This window comes from Pelophylax lessonae, assembly GCF_965119305.1.
Source record: "Pelophylax lessonae genome assembly, chromosome: 11".
Classification (NCBI taxonomy): domain Eukaryota; kingdom Metazoa; phylum Chordata; class Amphibia; order Anura; family Ranidae; genus Pelophylax; species Pelophylax lessonae.
In genome coordinates this window covers 36,647,091-36,664,830 of record NC_138778.1, presented here as the reverse complement: position 1 = coordinate 36,664,830, position 17,740 = coordinate 36,647,091, and the positions used below count along the sequence as shown (strand labels likewise).

Below are 17,740 nucleotides of genomic sequence, written 5' to 3'. Positions count from 1 at the left end.
ATCTGCCAAAAATTCCCGTCCGAGGTAAAATCGTACAATTATTGGCTAGTGTGTACACAACTTTCAGCAGCCGATGCCGACATTTTCAACGAAAAAAAACGGAGGGACAAACACCAAAATTTTTATCGTCTGTCCCCAGGTGACCAATTTTCGTTTAATGTGTATGCAGTACATCCGCGTAAAATCGGATACGAAAGACCGCGCATGATCTGAAGTTGCTGACGACCCGGATGTCTGGGAACACGTCCCAAAAAAAGAAAAAATCGGACGAGAAATTTCGTGAACATTATGCACTGTCAACTAAAAATTGTTATGAACGCTGAGCAAGAGAGAGAAAAATCAGAGGTTTTTTGTCCAATTTCTGTCAAGTGTGTACGGGCCTTTAGGCACTTCACAGGCACCACACTGGGAATGTACTCCCAGAAGCTGCTGTTGTATAACTTCCTTATGGCTTTCTGTATGTGAGAGATAGCATGGAGCCTTCAGGGGTGTGTTTGGAAATGAGAATTTAGCGCTGCCTTTCTGAAATATTTTACTCCAGGGGAACTCCTAAAATAACTTTCTAGTCTTGGGGAACCCTTACTAAAACCAATGCATCGGGGGTCATCGGGAAAAATGCCCTTTTATATAGTTGTCAGTAAAAAAAATGCAACCCTTACAGTTAGATTGCCACCCTTACAGACAGCTACAAAATACTTGGTGTCATGCTAACTTTGCCAAACTGGTGTTTGCCCTGGAAATATGCAGGAACCATGAAATGGGAGGTCAATCAGCCAAAGCTCAAGGAACCCCTATCAACCTTTGGGGGAACCCTGGTTGAGAATAGCCAATCTAGCATGGCAAGCCAGGGTTCTCAAACCACCTGTAAATCTATTTAGCGTTATTGGGTGCAGTACAGCAATGCCTGGATAATAAGTAGAGTTCTAGGCACTCCCTGTAAACACCTCAAGGTTTAATTTTTAGTTTTGACCAGAGTGTAACTTTATGTCCTGCTACAAGATTATTGACTTTTAAGTAATCACAGGTTTACTTTGATGCTATATAATCTTGACGTATCCTTCTATATCAGTATGATTCAACAGTCCAGTTGTCCTCTATTTGTCCATAGTGAACATCTGCTCCAAAGAGAAGGAAATTCTGAAATAAAATAAAAAATATCATTGAGATGCAACACCAAAAAGTATGATCTGTGCAATTTTTTCCTGTCCTGTACTATATACGGTAAACGTCTGTCACCACATATAGTGTGAATTGACCATCAAGTATATGTTAATGCATGTAAATTAAATCATATGGTAATACAGTAAATAGTTTGCGTAAATCTTAAAAGCTGGGCTGGGCAGGAAGTGTGGCCGCTAATCTGACCACAGGAGATACAGGTGCGCCGTGCGTCAGCTCAGCATCCTGTATATTAAAAGAAGCAGGGATCCATAGACGGAGTACACCGGCATGGATCTGTGAGTAGGACGACTGGTAGAATCATCAGGTATTTGGAAGGAAATGAAGAAGTGAAGATGTAAGGCTTTTTTTACATGGGGCAAATTCCGTTGCGATCGGCAGGGGATCAGCTCACAGCTCCCCTGCTGATAAGAGTAGAGTAGGTAGGTGACATATCTATGCCAGACTTCGATGTCCGTTTACACCTGACTACCTCAAATTCGCTTTGCCCAAATGGAAGAGGAAGGAGTCCTGAACCCAATTGGACCCCAGAGGTAGGGGCATGTAAATGAACACAAGTCCGTTACACCTGGCTGTCTATAAGGATGAATGGACCTTCTGATCAGGTCCACCTGAAAAACTGGGCAGACCTTATTGAAATGCCCATGTGAAAGGGGCTTACCAGGCACTTTTTAGTTTATAACATTCAATCACAGATACATAAATGCAATAACATTTTTCAGAGTAACATTCACTTTAAGTAAAACTTACAGGTCTTGTCCTTCCCCAAGCTTGTGACTGGACAGTGAAAGGAGAAGCAGAACACTGATCTCTCTGTTACTCTGCTCACTCCTTCTATCAGTATATCCCTTGTTAGGGCCTGTGTCGATGGACTTTTGTGACACCTCTGAAATTAGGTAGAATTCTATCGACAGATGCATTTGAACTACTTCAAATAGATTTCACTTTTCTGTAGACTTATATACAGAAGCAAAACCTGTTTGAAACAAACAGAAGCGCTATCAAAAGCCCACTAGCACATGAGCACTGTAGCCAAACTGATTCGCTTCCAGTGCTGCTGTATAGGGGTTTGCCAGATGCTCATACCAGCTAAAATAAGGGTGCGTACACTGCTTGCATTAAGAATGCATTTGATGATGTAATAATTAATACATATCTGTATTGAAGGTCAGCATGGTGGGGTCTCTGCTTTCAAAAGCTGACAGTTATTTTGGTTTGAGCAGCACACAGAGTTCAGGCATGGTTCAAGATGTTTGGTTGGCTTTTTGTTTTTAGAAAAATACAAGCTTTCAAAGTCATTTTACACTTTTCAGCCTAAATAGCTCCATACCGTACATATGTGTAACATTCAGAACTTCCCAGCCAATGACTAGAATAGATATTTCAGGTTATGATGACCCTTAACCAGTGCGGTTACCATAATTAGGCCTTTCTCAACTTTTTTACCCTGAAGTAACCCTTGAAATAATCTTCAGCTCCTAGGAAATCCCTGTGTAAAATAAGCAAACTGTAGATACATAAACTTACATTAGTGGCCCAGCGTCCTTTTACATCACTAGTCATTGTAGAAGTGATCCCTTACATTGAATGCCAGTGGAAAATTGCTGTCTAAATTGATGGTCAGCCTGGGTGGGAGGTCAAGATCCACCATTGCTCACAGCCTAAAGACCACCTAGCAACTTCTGGAGGAACCCTGGTTGAGTAAGGCTGGTATAATCATTGGCTAGAGTAAACTTAAAGGTCCAGAGATGATAGAGTACCATCCTACAGGTGGCAGACCTCAGACCTTTACATCATGCCCTATCAATCTGCTTTTATCTTCTTGTATACAGCACACTGAGAGGAACAAGGGAGGTAACAAAATTGTCTCTATATAATTCTTATAAAGTGATGTTAAATAGTACAAACCTCACGTGGCTCTATGACAACATCTGTGAGCTGAATATGGTCCAGCAGTGGCAGGGGGTAACCCTTCTGCAGGATATCTGTATAGGTTAGAGACAAAGATAATCATTCTTATGTGTTACTGACTATATCTCCTGCTACATACAGGTCATATACTACATCAGTGGTGGCTGGTGCTCAAATTTTTTTTTGGGGGGGGGGGGCAAACAGAAAAAATGTAATAGGCATTGCCAAAAAAGTGTGAAAGGGGCCTTCAGTAATCAAAGTATAGTGTGCCCCTTCAATGCAGAGTGACCACAGTGTGCCCCCTTTCAATGCAGAGTGACCGCAGATTGCCCAGTTCAATGTAGAGTGACCACAGCTGGACACCCCTCGACTAAATGAGCAAGCTTTCTAAAACACAGCATAGGAATACATTCTTTAAAGATATCACACTATTCTAAAATAAGAGGATATCAGTAAAAAGTTGCTATAGCTGTATAATTCCTATACTAAGCCAACTAATTAACCAGATTGCTATACTTTATGCAATGCTAGTATAATCTCTACTGGGCTGTAGAGGTAGGCTAATACAACTTGGATCTTTTAGAAAATTTCCAAATATTCGAGAAGAGTTATTGCTGGTTGTGCCAATGATTAGGTTATGACTTAAGCTGGATACACACTAGGGATCGACCGATTATCGGCAAAGCAGATATATCGGGGGCCGATAAGCACTTTCCCCAATATATCGGAATCAGCCCTGCTGATTATCAATATTGCCGATATTTTGGGAAAGTGCTTGTACCGGAGTGATGCCTGCAGCTAGAGGCATCACCCCAGTACTGACGTCCGTAGCCGACAGTCGGCTGTTTTGTAATGACAACTGATGTGGCAGAGAAGCCGCTTGGCTGTCATTACAAGGAGCGGGAGACCCGGGCAACCAGCCTGCACGGCCGCCAAAGACCCAATCAAAGCCGCATTTGGCTGTGATCGGTTCTCCATGTAAAATCCCGGAAGTGATGTCATGACTTCACTTCTGGGTACTCGGTGCCAAATTAAAAAAAATGACAGCATTCAAAACTTGGCGTTTTGAATGCTTTTAAGTGCAGAGGAGGGGTTTGGGGTCTTTTGCACCCCAGATCCCTCCACAAGAGTACCTGTCAAGTAATAAAAAAATAAATAAAAAAATGTCTTTAAATGTACAAAAATATCGGCCAATATCGGCAGATACCGATATTCAACGGCCAAAATATCAGTATCGGTATCAGCAACAAAAACACGGATATGGGTCGATCACTAATACACACTATACAACTTTTGTTGGTAGATTTTCTTTAGATTTACCTTCAACTATGTAGTGCAATGGTCTGTCTGATTGCATATAAATTGAGAGTGTTTAGGTCTGACCTCATATTATATGGTTTTGGTAAATCCAAAGGAAAAAATTTAAAGAAAAATGTGTAGTGTGTATCCAGCTTAACTATGTTTGTTAGTGACTCATACTGGAAATTGAACAACTTCTGCATAGAAGAAGATAAGAATGGCAAAAGTTCATAACATGGACTCAACCCACAAACAATGGTCATTTCAGGCTTCTTCTGCTTCAAAATAAAAGAAGATTTGAAAGCTCAGAATCAGAAAAGAAGAAAAGCTGCTACATTTCCAAAGAAAAAGAAACAGCCTAGAGAAGGCCATTGAGTCCAGACAATGGAGCTTCTAATCCGAAGAAATGCAAGTCTGTTTTATTTATAAGAAGTTCAGAGTTGTCTGTTCTTAGAACACTCTACATACCATTAACCTGGGGAAGCAGTATGTGGGAGATATAATAATTTACAGCAGCATTTAAAATCACCACCTGCAAATAAAAAAAGTGGAAATTACATTAGTGTGGTCTTTTCACATTTACAGGGTATTTCATTTCTGCACAGTTATTACTTACTGCTATGAATAGATTGAATTGAAAATATTGAAAAATATATATGTACTGTATAATTAGCTTTTATTAACTCACTGTAATATCTACCTTATGGGCATTGAGGGGTTAACAAGCATCTCCAGGCTTCCAAATAGCTCTGCCCACTCCCCACCCCATACGCTTATACAATGGGTATATATACTTTGTTTTTTTAAATTATTTTTATCGTGCGATAATAGGGATGGAGGCACATGCCTTTGTGTTGCCTCATATAAAGTCCCAAACCCTGCTTTGTTTTGCTTTTTGCTTTATATATACTTTGTTTGCTGTTTATCCGTGACTTTGACAAAGCGCGTGCGCGTGAAACGCGTCATCACGGCAACAGACAAACTTGCGTTTCGCGCTGGTACACAGGCTTCCATCTCCTTCTCAGCTCGGCTCCCCTGGTCGGCTCTACCGTTTCACCACCACTGACAGTGACACTTCCACAAGCAGTGACACCGGATCCCCCAACCGGGTGTCCAAGCTGGCACACACCATCCTGCAGCGGGTGGTAGTGACATCCCTCAGGCACGTCAGTGCTCTGGTTTCCAGCCATCAGGGATCCCTTGGACCAGGTTTCCATCTTCCACAGCATAGACATTGGTGCCCCTCCATGCTCCATCAGCTGGTCCTCTGGATGGTGTTAACCCCTCCACGCCCATGGGAATCATAATAGTATAGTTGGCTCTTTTACCTTTTTTTTAATCTTTTTAACTTATTACTTTGTCCATGGATGAAATAAACAGTGCTTACACAAAATTTAAAACATTTTAATAAAATCTCACATTTTACAGTGCCTGCATTACCAGCACTGTATACAGCTTGAAATGTTTATTCCGCCTGTTGCATCTCCCTTGGGTAAGCATGCTTATGCGGCAGGTGGATTAAACATTGCAAGCTGTATACACTGGTGCCGATGATGTAGGCACTGCAAAATGTGAGATTTTATTTCTGTTTTATAAACTTTGTGGTCTTTTATTAAATATTACTCTGTAGGAATTTTTCTTGACATCTTTCATTACATCATCCCTTGAGTAGAAGGACACCTATAGGATCCCTCAGACCAGGGTCACAGAGCTCTGGTGATTGTGCATTGCAGGCTTTCCTTGAGCACAATTGGTGAAGATATAAGGAAAAAGTGCTGGCAGCGAAGAACTGGCTATTTATCTAATCACACTATAGTGCTAGGTTTCGCACACTGAAGGACTTTTACTTATATACATAATTTTTTTCTATTTGTTTATTGTCACCTATGTTATCATATGTTGCCCTACTTATGATTAAACTATAAGTAACCCACTGAGGATTATCTTAATTTATGTGTAAGGTCTCATGGACACAGCGGCTATTTTTTTGGCATCAGACCTTTTTTTTCTGCAGCCAGTAAACTCTCCATCATGTTATCCTATGGCCTCATGCACACTGGACATTATTAAAATGTCAGTAGCTGTAGAAGGAGTTCTTCAGCTTTTTTGCAGTAGCGTTTTTCAGCGTTTTTAGCTTTTTCAGCTTTAGGGTTTTTAGCTTTTTTTTTTTTTAGCAAAACTATATTCCCACAAAAGCTTATGGCTCAAAAACTTTGATAAACGCAGAATAGCCAAGTTTTTTGGGGTTTTTAAGCTTTTATCAGAGTTAGAGCTTTAAAAAAAAAACGCTGGTGTGGCGATATGTCTTAGTGTATATATATGTACTATGTGCGATTAATGAGCAATACTATTTATTCATTGTATTTTGAAATTACTCAATATGTGTATATGTGTGCTTCATTCAAAGTCCCAAACCTCCCTCCTCTTTTATCAGAGTTAGCCCCGGTTCACACTTATGCGATGCGGGAAGGCTGCGAATCCGCAGCCTGTTCCCGCATCGCACACGCACCCCCGGCAGTTCACACTGCCATATGCGATACGCTGGGGGTGTCAATGTAATCTTAACGACACCCCCAGTTTGATCACATATCGCAGTGCGATTATGCAGTTCGCACAGGATCGGATCGCACAAGTGTGAACCGCTGTGCGATCCGATCCTGATGCGGCTTCCAAAAAGGGTCCCTGTGCGTGTTTGCTGCGGCTGCGGTGAGAATTTAGCCATACAAACTGTATGGCTAAACTCGCACCGCACAGCCGATCGCATGTAATGTCGGAGCAGTGCGCTCCGACATTATATGCGAACCCCGCACACGCACAAGTGTGAACTGGGGCTTAGAGCGTTTTTACATCTGAAAAACGCCTCCTAAAACCCACTAGTTCTGTTTTTTTTTTTTTTTTTTTTTTTTTTTTTACAGCCAGAAAATGCCCCTGCAAAAAACTGCTGATAACAGCCTATGCGTGTATGGACACATAAGTTAACATGCTGGGGAGTTTACTGGCTGCAGAAAAAAACAGCAGCTGTAAAAAAGGTCCAGTGTGCATGAGGCCTAAGTGTCCATGCGCATATACAGTATCTCACAAAAGTGGGTACACCCCTCAAATTTTTGTAAATATTTTATTATATCTTTTAAGATTTTTCAGAGGAATGAATGGGATCGCGTCGTGTAGGCACAGCACGAAGTAGTCATTTTCAGGAGGAAGGCTGCATGGATCTGAGCAGAGTTAAGCAGTAAAGCTCACTGGAAAAGGGGCTAAGAGCCGGTTCACACTGATGCGGCTGCGGCGATCGCATGTAATGTCGGAGCGCACTGCTCCTTCATTACATGCGATCGGCTGTGCGGTGCGAGTTTAGCCATACACTTTGTATGGCTAAATTCGCACCGCACCCGCAGCAAAGACGCACAGGACCCTTTTTTGCAGCCGCATCAGGATTGGATCGTACAGTGGTTCACACTTGTGCGATCCGATCCTGTGCGAACTGCAAGATCGTACTGCGATATACGATCAAACTGGGGGTGTCGTTAAGATTACATTGACACCCCCAGCGTGTGAACTGCCAGGGGTGCGTTTGCGATGCGGGAACAGGCTGTGAATTCGCAGCCTTCCCGCATCGCATAAGTGTGAACCGGCACTGAAGGTAAGTATTTTACCTAGATTGCAGAACTCTTTCACAAGAGAAACATGGGGCCTATTATCATTAACCTCTCCTGAAAATATTATGGAACATTACCATAGGTATGTTCAGTTAAGCTGGCCATAAACTGTACCAATTTCACTCAGTGGGTGGCCCTGTCGGCCACCTCCCATCTGACATTCATTGATTGAAAAACCAAGGAGCTGGGTGCACCTGATTGGCGCTAGCTGTCAAAATACAGAAGACACAGCGGGAGATTTGTCCATGCTGCATAGCTTCAATGAAGGAATCTTGCCTGACCAGCTTTAGATTGACTACTGTAATTGCTGTTTTATTCAGATTCATCTACCTTTCCCATACTTACGGAGAAAGGACCCACATCAGAGTGTTTGAGATCCATCTGTATCCTATAAACAACATGAAAACATGAACATCAAAGAATTTGCTGGTAATTGCTATCTCTGCTGTCAACAGAAATTAGATACATTTTGTTATGTGAAGCGTATATCTCAAACATATTTAAAAAAAAAAAAGTAAATATCGTTTTCGAAAAGCAAAGTTCATAGAACTAAAATTTGCTTGTGCTTACCTACTTAGTTCCAGATTACCCACAATCCTTCCTGAACTTACAGCCACCTTCGCCAGAGCGCTGGTTGTCTGCAGGGAAGATGACAAGAAAATATATGTACAACTTGCAATCATTACAGCGGAGTCACAGATAAAACGCAAAGCAATTATATCGTTTCACGTATTATGTAAGCTACTTTTTAAAAAAATGACAGCTGGATTTTTTTTTTTCCTGGATAACACTTTAATATTTAATCGATCGGCTCCAATTGAGCTAACAGATGTTATAGTACTCTGCACACACAGAAAGAATTTTCACTAGGGAGGAACTAAAACATTATGGACCCCAATATCAAAAATTCCATCCATATGGCAATAGCAGAAGCCTTGGAAAGTTCTAGGATACCATCCATGGTCTGTTCAAGCAGACACAACAGATGGGGCTGTGCTTATTGACCATGATTCCTGCTTCTTTCTACATCAGTGAGTGAAGTGTGTTCAGTTTCCTTCTGTGAAAAGATGTCTGGATGGATAATTAAACACTTCAAAAAATCAGCAGAGCCCTTTTCTATTCACACCGAACAAACATAGGAAAGTAATAAAAGCTGAGTAAGCATGTCTATAAATGTATAGGTCACTGCACTAAAAATATTTTCTTTATGGTTGGAGTCTAGTGTACTGAGTTGAACCATGGCTTATTTTATGTGTTGGATCCTACAAAAGTAACATTATCCTACTCCAGACTTTTTTTCTCAGAAAATAGGTACAGGAACTCAACTAACTCCCCCTCCAGTTTGGGTTTGGGGATGCGTTACTTCCCCGCACACTGTAGTTGGCTCTCCCTCTCTCACTTGCGGGGAGATCATACACTTGGGTTGTCGGCATCTGCATTGCACCCCTGGCACCTGCATCTCCCTTGTCCCCATCCTGCACAACGTGGGAGACACTTAGGAGATCGGATCTGTGGGAGCCATTGGGAGACAATCTGTCACTTATAAACACAGAAGCCAGACTTCTGTGTTTACAAGTGATAGTGGTGAGCAGATAGCAGAGGGCCTGAGCCAAAGGTGGTGGAACTGAGTTCCACCAAGTTCCAGCTGAAAAAAGCCCAGATCCTACTCCTTGGAGTTTTTTTATGTGTTCTTAACTGCCTTTGCATGTACCAGCTACTCTGTAATATGACAAATAATCCTCCCATGCAGTGATATATTTTGGTTTTGTGCTGTCCTAGTCAGGACTAAAATAGGGCGCCCTCCTCCCCATCTAAATTTGTTCCACCCCAGCCACGGTATACTGTTCTTGTCTCAGGGTCTGATGAGGAAGCTGCAGCCCTTCACAGTGAACAGCTGTGGCTTCCTCATCAGACCATGAAACATGATTCGTCTAAGTGCCACATATGTGGTCAATGGAGCAGAGGATGGGTCAGCGGAGCAGAGGATTAGGCAGCACTGGTGGGCACTGATGAAGCTGCACTGATAGGCGGCACTGATTTGCAGCGCTTGTTGGCACTGATAGGCAGCACTGATGAGTCCTGCAATTTTCCCTGTGCCAGAGTCCTGAACAGCCAAGATGAGAGACAGCTTTTCAAGTTGTACATCCCACTGGACAAGAAAAAAAAGCCACATAGGTGTGCACAGTACCAAATTGTTGAAGGATATTTGCCCAATGCCGCACTACATCAGAGGGAAGAAAAGGGCACTGAATTTTGCAGGGATGGATGGACCTATGACAGAAGTGTCTTTTCCTCTACAATTGTTACTGAAGTATGAAACCTGTTTTGTAGCCAGAACATTGCTCATAAGCAGCTTGCAGTTAAGATTAGAAAGCTCAGTCTGCATTTTAAGAGGTCTTACAGGAAGACACCCAGGGCAGACTTTGACAAAGGAAGTGGGAACTAACTTTTCCAGCTTGCTTGCTTTGAGGGGCTCAAGCTGAGACTTCTAGCCCTTCACTTTTGGGGGGGTCACATTCAAGTGCAATTTCTTTATCGTACATCTTTGCATGAGGTTATTAGAGAAGATGGCCTCCTCGTCATGACCCTTGATGACGACAGCCTATGAGCTGATGAAACGCGTTGGGACGTTTTGATCGCAATCACGCATCTACGTCACTTCCGGGACCAGGCGGCACGCATATTGGAACGCGGAAGCGGCGTCTGCCTTTGGTGTCCACGGAACATGCTTTATTGAAATGCCCGCTGTTATTTGATACCATGTAAGTGCATCTACCTTATTTCCAATAAACCTGCCTAAACGTACTTCTCCATATCAGCCTTTTGTTTCATTCATTCTCACTCCGAGGAGCGTTGGGGTGGCTGAGGAGTACGGAGTTATTTATACTTATCAGGTGGATGTAAGGTGGATCTCTCTGCCGGGCGCATATATCCTTTAGGATCTGGATCTCTATCCTGTATACAACCATGCTTGTACTTACCCCCTATAATTAAGGGGTCTGTGCTTTCTGGTAAGCGCTTCTACACACCGGGTGTCCATTTGGTGAAGGGATTGAAGAATCATTGTGTGTGGATGGTCATCTTTTAGAGACTGTATTGATAGCAATTTCGAGCCATTTTTCAAATTGTAGGTCTATGGGACTTTATCCACCGATTCACTCTAATTTGTTATTCACCAATATTGTGTTTGCACATCGTTGTATTTATCTGATTTTTTGATTGTTTATTGGGAATCATGTATTCACAGTTCATTCGCATTATCAGTTAAGTGCACTAGTAGGTGAGCGCAGCATTTTATACTTTACGGTATAGTTACTTTCAATTTCCACATTTTCACGGTTTTGTTGCAGCTCCCAATTTGGTTTTTCACACTTTTTATACACTTATATATATCTTACTGCACGTTAAATATTTTTTGGGTGTTACATATATACACAAACTTTTTTATTTATTTGTTCCGTTGCGCAGATACTATTGGCGATTAACGCCAATATCTTTCTATTATTAGAAATCTTACATTGCCTGTGTAAAGCCAGAAAATGTCATCCCCGCAAGTATATAATCAGGAGAATTCTATCTTTCTTTCAAGTAGGGGTAGATATGAAATTAGCCTTAAGCACTATTAAGGGTCAAATTTCAGCCCTGTCGATTTTTTTCCAGAGACCAATCACTTTGCATTCCTAGGTTCAAACCTTCGTTCAAGAGATATTACGTACGCTTTCACCAGTGAAGCCACCAATGTGTCCTTGGGATATAAATTTGGTGCTGGTAGTTTTACAAAAACAGCCTTTTGAGCCCATGGGGCATATCCCCCTGGTTCTTTTTACCAGAAACATTTTTTTTTTTTTTTTGATTGCGATAAGCGATAACTTCAGCCAGAAGAGTATTAGAACTAGCAGCTCTTTCTTGTAAAGAACCATTCTTGATTTTATATGTCCACACCCAGTATTTTTGCCCAAGGTGGTGTCTGGGTTTCGCCTAGATCAGGACATTGTACTGCCTTCCTTTTTTCCAGATCCTCAAACAGAGGAGGAAAGGTTACTACATTCTCTTGATGTAGTATGTGTTCTTAAGAGTTACTTGAAAATGTTGGTTTAGATTCGTAAGACTGATCGTTGTTCATACTGCCAGAAGGGCCCAGGAAAGGGCAGGCAGCATCTAAGTCTACAAATTTCTCATTGGATTTTTCAGGTTATTATCCAAGCACATGGTTTAAAAGGGAAGGTTCCACCTTTTCTGGTAAAGGCACACTCTACCAGAAGAGTAGGTGACTCTTGGGCAGTTCGCCATCAAGCTTCTATGACTTGAATTTGCAAAGCCGTAACTTGGTCGTCAGTACATAGGTTAACTAGATTCTATCAAGTGAATGTTAGGACCCAGGAGGAGTCTGCATTTGGCCGCAGTGTTCTGCAGGCAGCTATGTAGACCTGTTGTGGTCTGATGGCGGTATTGATGGTGTCCCTCCCTTCAGGTGCATTGCTATAGGACATCCCATATGTAATGAATATGGCTTTGTGTCCCGTGATGTACGATACAGATTTTTTCTACAGCTTACCTGTAAAATCCATTTCTTGGAGTACATTACGGGAGACAGAGGTCCCTCCTCTCTTGTATGGGGTATTTATTTCATGCTACAAAACTGAGGTACTTCCTGTATAGGAGGGGATATAGGGGGACTTCCTGTCTGATTGGTTGCCAGTGTCCATTCACCTGAAGGTGTCCCACAACCCATACGTAATGGATATGGCTCTGTGTCCAGTGATGTACTCCAAGAAATTGATTTTAAAGGTAAGCTGTAGAAAAAATATGTATATTGCAATGTGTTATGTAACTGTGGTTTAACTCTACAGCTCTTACCAGAAACAAATGTATCCCTTTTTGGGTGAACAGATGACAAGCTTTGTATATCTCTTTGGAATATTCTGTTTGCGGGTCCTATCTCCATTCACCAGTGCAGGGCTGATTTTCATTCCTGGATTTCACAAACATTGATTTGTTTTACATTATAGAAAATCTGGGTGACCCAGTGGTTTAGTGGTTATCACTTATGCCTTGCAGAACCTGAGTCCTTGGTTTAACTCTCAGCCAGAACACTATCTGCATGGAGGTTGCTTGGGTTTCCTCTGGGTACTTTGGTTACCTCCCGCACTGCAAAGACATGGTGGTAGGTTAATTGGCTCCAGTCTAAATTAGTCCTGTATGTGTGTACAGGTTGGTTATGCACATGTGCATGCTGGTTACAAGTCAGGCAATTGGGGGGAGTTGAGGAAAGACCTGTCAACCTAGCCTACCTTGTAAAAAAATTCTATGGAAAAGGCTTTCAAGCATATCAGACACGGTACCTAGAGGGCTGGCCCATATATATCCGCTCAGTATCTGACTCTTTGCGATACTAACTTGTACATACACATAGAAAATCTACCTCTTTTGGCTTCATAATGGCCATGGTTGGAGTTGGACCATAAGCCCTGCTAATGATAACATGCAACTAGAAACTGCCCCAATAAAATTAATAATTGGGTGATTAACTACATCAAATCGGTTTCTGGTGGACCTGGCCTTCTAAAAATCTACTAACAGCTACAAAAGGTTAACTTACCACATTTAGTAGAAAAGCTGGTGCCAAAGTGGCATTGGGTAAGATCACATAAGCTTGAATGTCCATTTTTGGGGAAATAGTCAAATTTCCTGGTTTGATGTCTAGAAATGGAGCTGAAGTAGATGAGACCTGGAGTTTCATGAGCATATCTGGGTACATCTTGGATAACTGTAAAGAAACCAGACAAGAACATTGGATGGTGGCACAAATCACTGTCAGCTTTATGTTGCGATTCTCTCATATAGGACTCTGAAGTGGACAGTTTCAATGAAGAGCAGTGGGACTTTCAGATGGTGTTGGTGTGCCAGTAGATGCTTGTTTGGAGCTTAAAAAAATATTAAAGCCCAACTTCAGTCAGTGACTCGTTAGACTCCCCTTCCCACACCATGCAATAAAAAATAAAAAAAATAGAAAAAGTGTTCTCTGCTTTATTGTTTTGTGAGTTCAGGACAACCTAGTGACACACTCCTGGTGGGTGTGACCAGGATGGCCCGGGCTAACAGGACAACTTAGTGACACACTCCTGGTGGGTGTGACCAGGATGGCCCGGGCTAACAGGACAACCTAGTGACACACTCCTGGTGGGTGTGACCAGGACGGCCCGGGCTAACAGGAAGAAGGTTTAATAATTATGGGCATCATGCAACTCAGTAAAACAGCAGCAATACAGAGATATGAGTCTTTGGGGGACAGGGAAAAATATTTGCAGCGAAAAACTACTTTTATTTATTTTTTAGGGCACATTGGGCACTTTATAAATAATTTGGGTTGAAGCAGGATTAAGGGACAAATGTTGTTGCCATAGGTCTAGTTTCATATCAATAACACATATAGTATTAAATAGAAACAGTTTCTTACTTGAGGTATTAGCGCGCCAAATGAGGAAGTGTTTAGCCGGATGTTAAAGTCTTTAGGAATCTAAAAAAGAATGTTATCACATTTATTTGTATGCAATAGCAGCTAACATTTGTTAAGGTTATTTAATGTGTTACATGCTATTCTACATAAAGTGTATTACATTCTTAGAATATAAAGAACTCTTTTTATGGAAGGAGGTGAAAAGCAAAGCTTTCAAATCTGGACCGCTATACTGAATGTTGACAGATCATCACCCATGGCGGTAAGCACAGCGGGGACCAGGGGTGTAGAGAGGGTGTACGGCATTAGTTCACCTCTTCATTTTTTCAGAAAATGTGGACTAAAACTTCAAACTTTTTATCTTCCAAACAGCTTCCAAATCCACAGTTTAATGCACTTGGACTTCACATGTAATGCGCACTCTAATTAATGTTTGCTTAGTCTTCATTGTCTCATTTGTTTACTTAGGCCACATTCAATCCTCTTAAAATACTGCATATTTTAATAAATTAGTTATGATATTGATAGCGCTATAAAAAAAATAACCAAGCTGGGTATATAGTTGCTTCCTGTTAGAGTTCCAGAATTGGCAAGCTTATGTAAAAATTCAGAAAGGTTTCTATGTATTGCAAATCACAGTTAATGTATGTCTAAATCCAAGAGCAAAAATGTAATATATTGCAGCTTACAAGTCTTTAAAGCTCAACTCTGGGAAACTTAAAAATGATCTACTTCAGTGGGGCTGCATCTGCACTGCAAGGGTTAACTGCTCATTTGATCTAGGTGAGGGTCTTTGCTCTTTATTTACCTAATCCTCTGCCAGCCTGGCAGATACCCCAAGCTCTGGCTGTGAACCACCCCTTGGCATCATCTGCTCTGTACCCTGCATTGGTTTTGCTGACTTCAGGACCTTAGACTACTGGAGCATGGGGGAAAAGGCATTGTGGGGGACCAGTCTTTAAGCACAGAGTGAGTAGATATTCTATTCTATGTTCCTTAAACCTTAATGAGCAATTAACCAACCCACCCAAGGGATAATTTCTAGGTTTCCCAGAGTTGGGCTTTAGGTGACACCAGGGACGATATATTTCGCATAGTCACATATAATACATAATTGGCCTGTGGGAACTGTAATTCACTGTAGAAGACTGAGCTACCACCGAGATGGGCATGACCTTTATACTCCCAATAAAACAAAATCCCAATAAAATACATTTTTGTTTTTGGTTGTAACATGACAAATTGTGGAATATTTCAAGGTGTATGATAACTTTTCCAAGGCACTGTACTATCCCGAACACCTAGTTTAGTCTTTAACTTACCATGTTGTCAGTGACATTGAACACGAGTTTCCCAGCTGAATGGTAGACAAAGCCAGCAGTGTTAAACAAGTAATCTGAGATTCCGAAGTAAATCATGAGGTTGTGGTCAGCGGGTAAGGACAGTGATGGTGGTGAGAAAGGAGGAGGAGTACGATGGGACAGTTCAAAAAATTCCCCCTGTGGAAAACGCAATAAATTTATATCATTACAGAGTCATGTCATGTTGTGTACAGTAAATTCATGAATTCAGATACTAACATGTGACTACTTTGTGAGTTACAGAAATTGTCAGGGGGTTTTCTTTAATGTATGAAATAGAGGAAATGGGCACCTAAACATAAATACGCTGAAGCAGCCCACCTGAGGAAATACCCCTACTCCAGTGGTGATGGACTGCTCAGTCTGTAATTGTTAATGATGCACGTTTTCTGCCCATCAAATATCTCTCTGCATGTTGCTCAGCTCCAAGGCTATCTGCGTGGCATCAGAGGCACCTAAACAAATGATACTGCAAATCCCCCTGAGGAAAACACGTGTTCCCTGTGTCGACACGCGTAGGGGAGGGGCAAGGACGGTGGAGACACCCGTACCCTTACGAGGAACGAGGAGTTCCTGGGAGACAGTGATTGTGCGGCTCATTGGGGAACACATTTTTAATGAATTTCTGATGTAGCCTGGTGCACTGGAAGCACCAGGAATATGTGAGTACCTTTTCTTGTTTTTTGAAACAAAGAATATGTTTTAATGATATAAGCACTATTGGAGCTTTTTTATCTACATGCACCTGATGACCCCTACTGGCGGGGTAATTGACCTAATATAGGTGCCGGGAGACCCTGATCCATTTTGATTGAGCCCAGGAGAGGCTCACAAGTGTAGTTTGACCATACTTAATTGTAAGGTCACACTCCCTGAGGTGAGGATAATACCACTAGGGGAAGCACCGAGAGTGATAACGTATTGATTTATGGTTTTGGAGCACTACTGCATAGATAATCCAGATTGGGAAGCCTCATATGGAATTTTGATTTGTTGATGGACTCACGCTTTCACAAATATTTATGAACTTCACCTTAGTATATTTTATTATTGCATGAAAACATCTTTCATGTATAAGTATTATATGTTCGCCTATATTCTCAAAGTATTTTGTTTGTATCTATTCATGTATTACACGTACCCACAGTGTATATATATATATATATATATATATATATATTTTTTTTTTAATTTTGGTTTGTATGGATGGCGTAGCACTTATTTTTGATTTGATTGTATTTGGCACATGTACAGTGGGGATCCAAAGTTTGGGCACCCCAGGTAAAAATTTGTATTAATGTGCATAAAGAAGCCAAGGAAAGATGAAAAAATCTCTAAAAGGCATCAAATTACAGATTAGACATTCTTATAATATGTCAACAAAAGTTTGATTTTATTTCCATCATTTACACTTTCAAAATAACAGAAAACAAAAAAATGGCGTCTGCAAACGTTTGGGCACCCTGCAGAGTTAATATCTTGTACTGCCCCCTTTGGCAAGTATCACAGCTTGTAGCCAGCCAAGAGTCTTTCAATTCTTGTTTGAGGTATCTTTGCCCATTCTTCCTTACAAAAGTCTTCCAGTTCTTTGAGATTTCTGGGCTGTCTGTCACGCACTGCTCTTTTAAGGTCTATCCATAGATTTTCAATTATGTTGAGGTCAGGAGATTGTGAAGGCCATGGCAAAACCTTCAGTTTACGCCCCTTTGGTGTAATCCCCCGTGGATTTCGAGGTGTGTTTAGGATCATTATAGATTTGTAGAAGCTATCCTCTCTTTAACTTCAGCTTTTTCACAGATGGCATCAAGTTACCATCCAAAATTTGCTGAAATTTTATTGAATCCATTTTTCCTTCTACTCGTGAGATGTTCCCTGTGCCA

At 41.4% G+C, this 17,740-nt stretch overlaps 1 protein-coding gene across 1 annotated transcript in view; it reads right to left on the bottom strand.

Moving 5' to 3' along the window:
• Positions 1 to 456: 456 nt before the first annotated feature.
• LOC309566269 (bactericidal permeability-increasing protein-like) overlaps positions 457 to 17,740 on the bottom strand; it is a 48,392-nt gene continuing 31,108 nt past the window's right edge. The window contains exons 8-15 of the mRNA XM_082271374.1: positions 15,822 to 15,998; positions 14,500 to 14,559; positions 13,642 to 13,809; positions 8,613 to 8,680; positions 8,388 to 8,430; positions 4,858 to 4,921; positions 3,088 to 3,164; positions 457 to 1,137 (exon numbers count right to left, since the gene is read on the bottom strand). Coding sequence (XP_082127500.1) covers positions 1,066 to 1,137; positions 3,088 to 3,164; positions 4,858 to 4,921; positions 8,388 to 8,430; positions 8,613 to 8,680; positions 13,642 to 13,809; positions 14,500 to 14,559; positions 15,822 to 15,998 — 729 coding nt within the window. The 3' untranslated portion in view covers positions 457 to 1,065. The remainder of the gene's footprint in view (positions 1,138 to 3,087; positions 3,165 to 4,857; positions 4,922 to 8,387; positions 8,431 to 8,612; positions 8,681 to 13,641; positions 13,810 to 14,499; positions 14,560 to 15,821; positions 15,999 to 17,740) is intronic.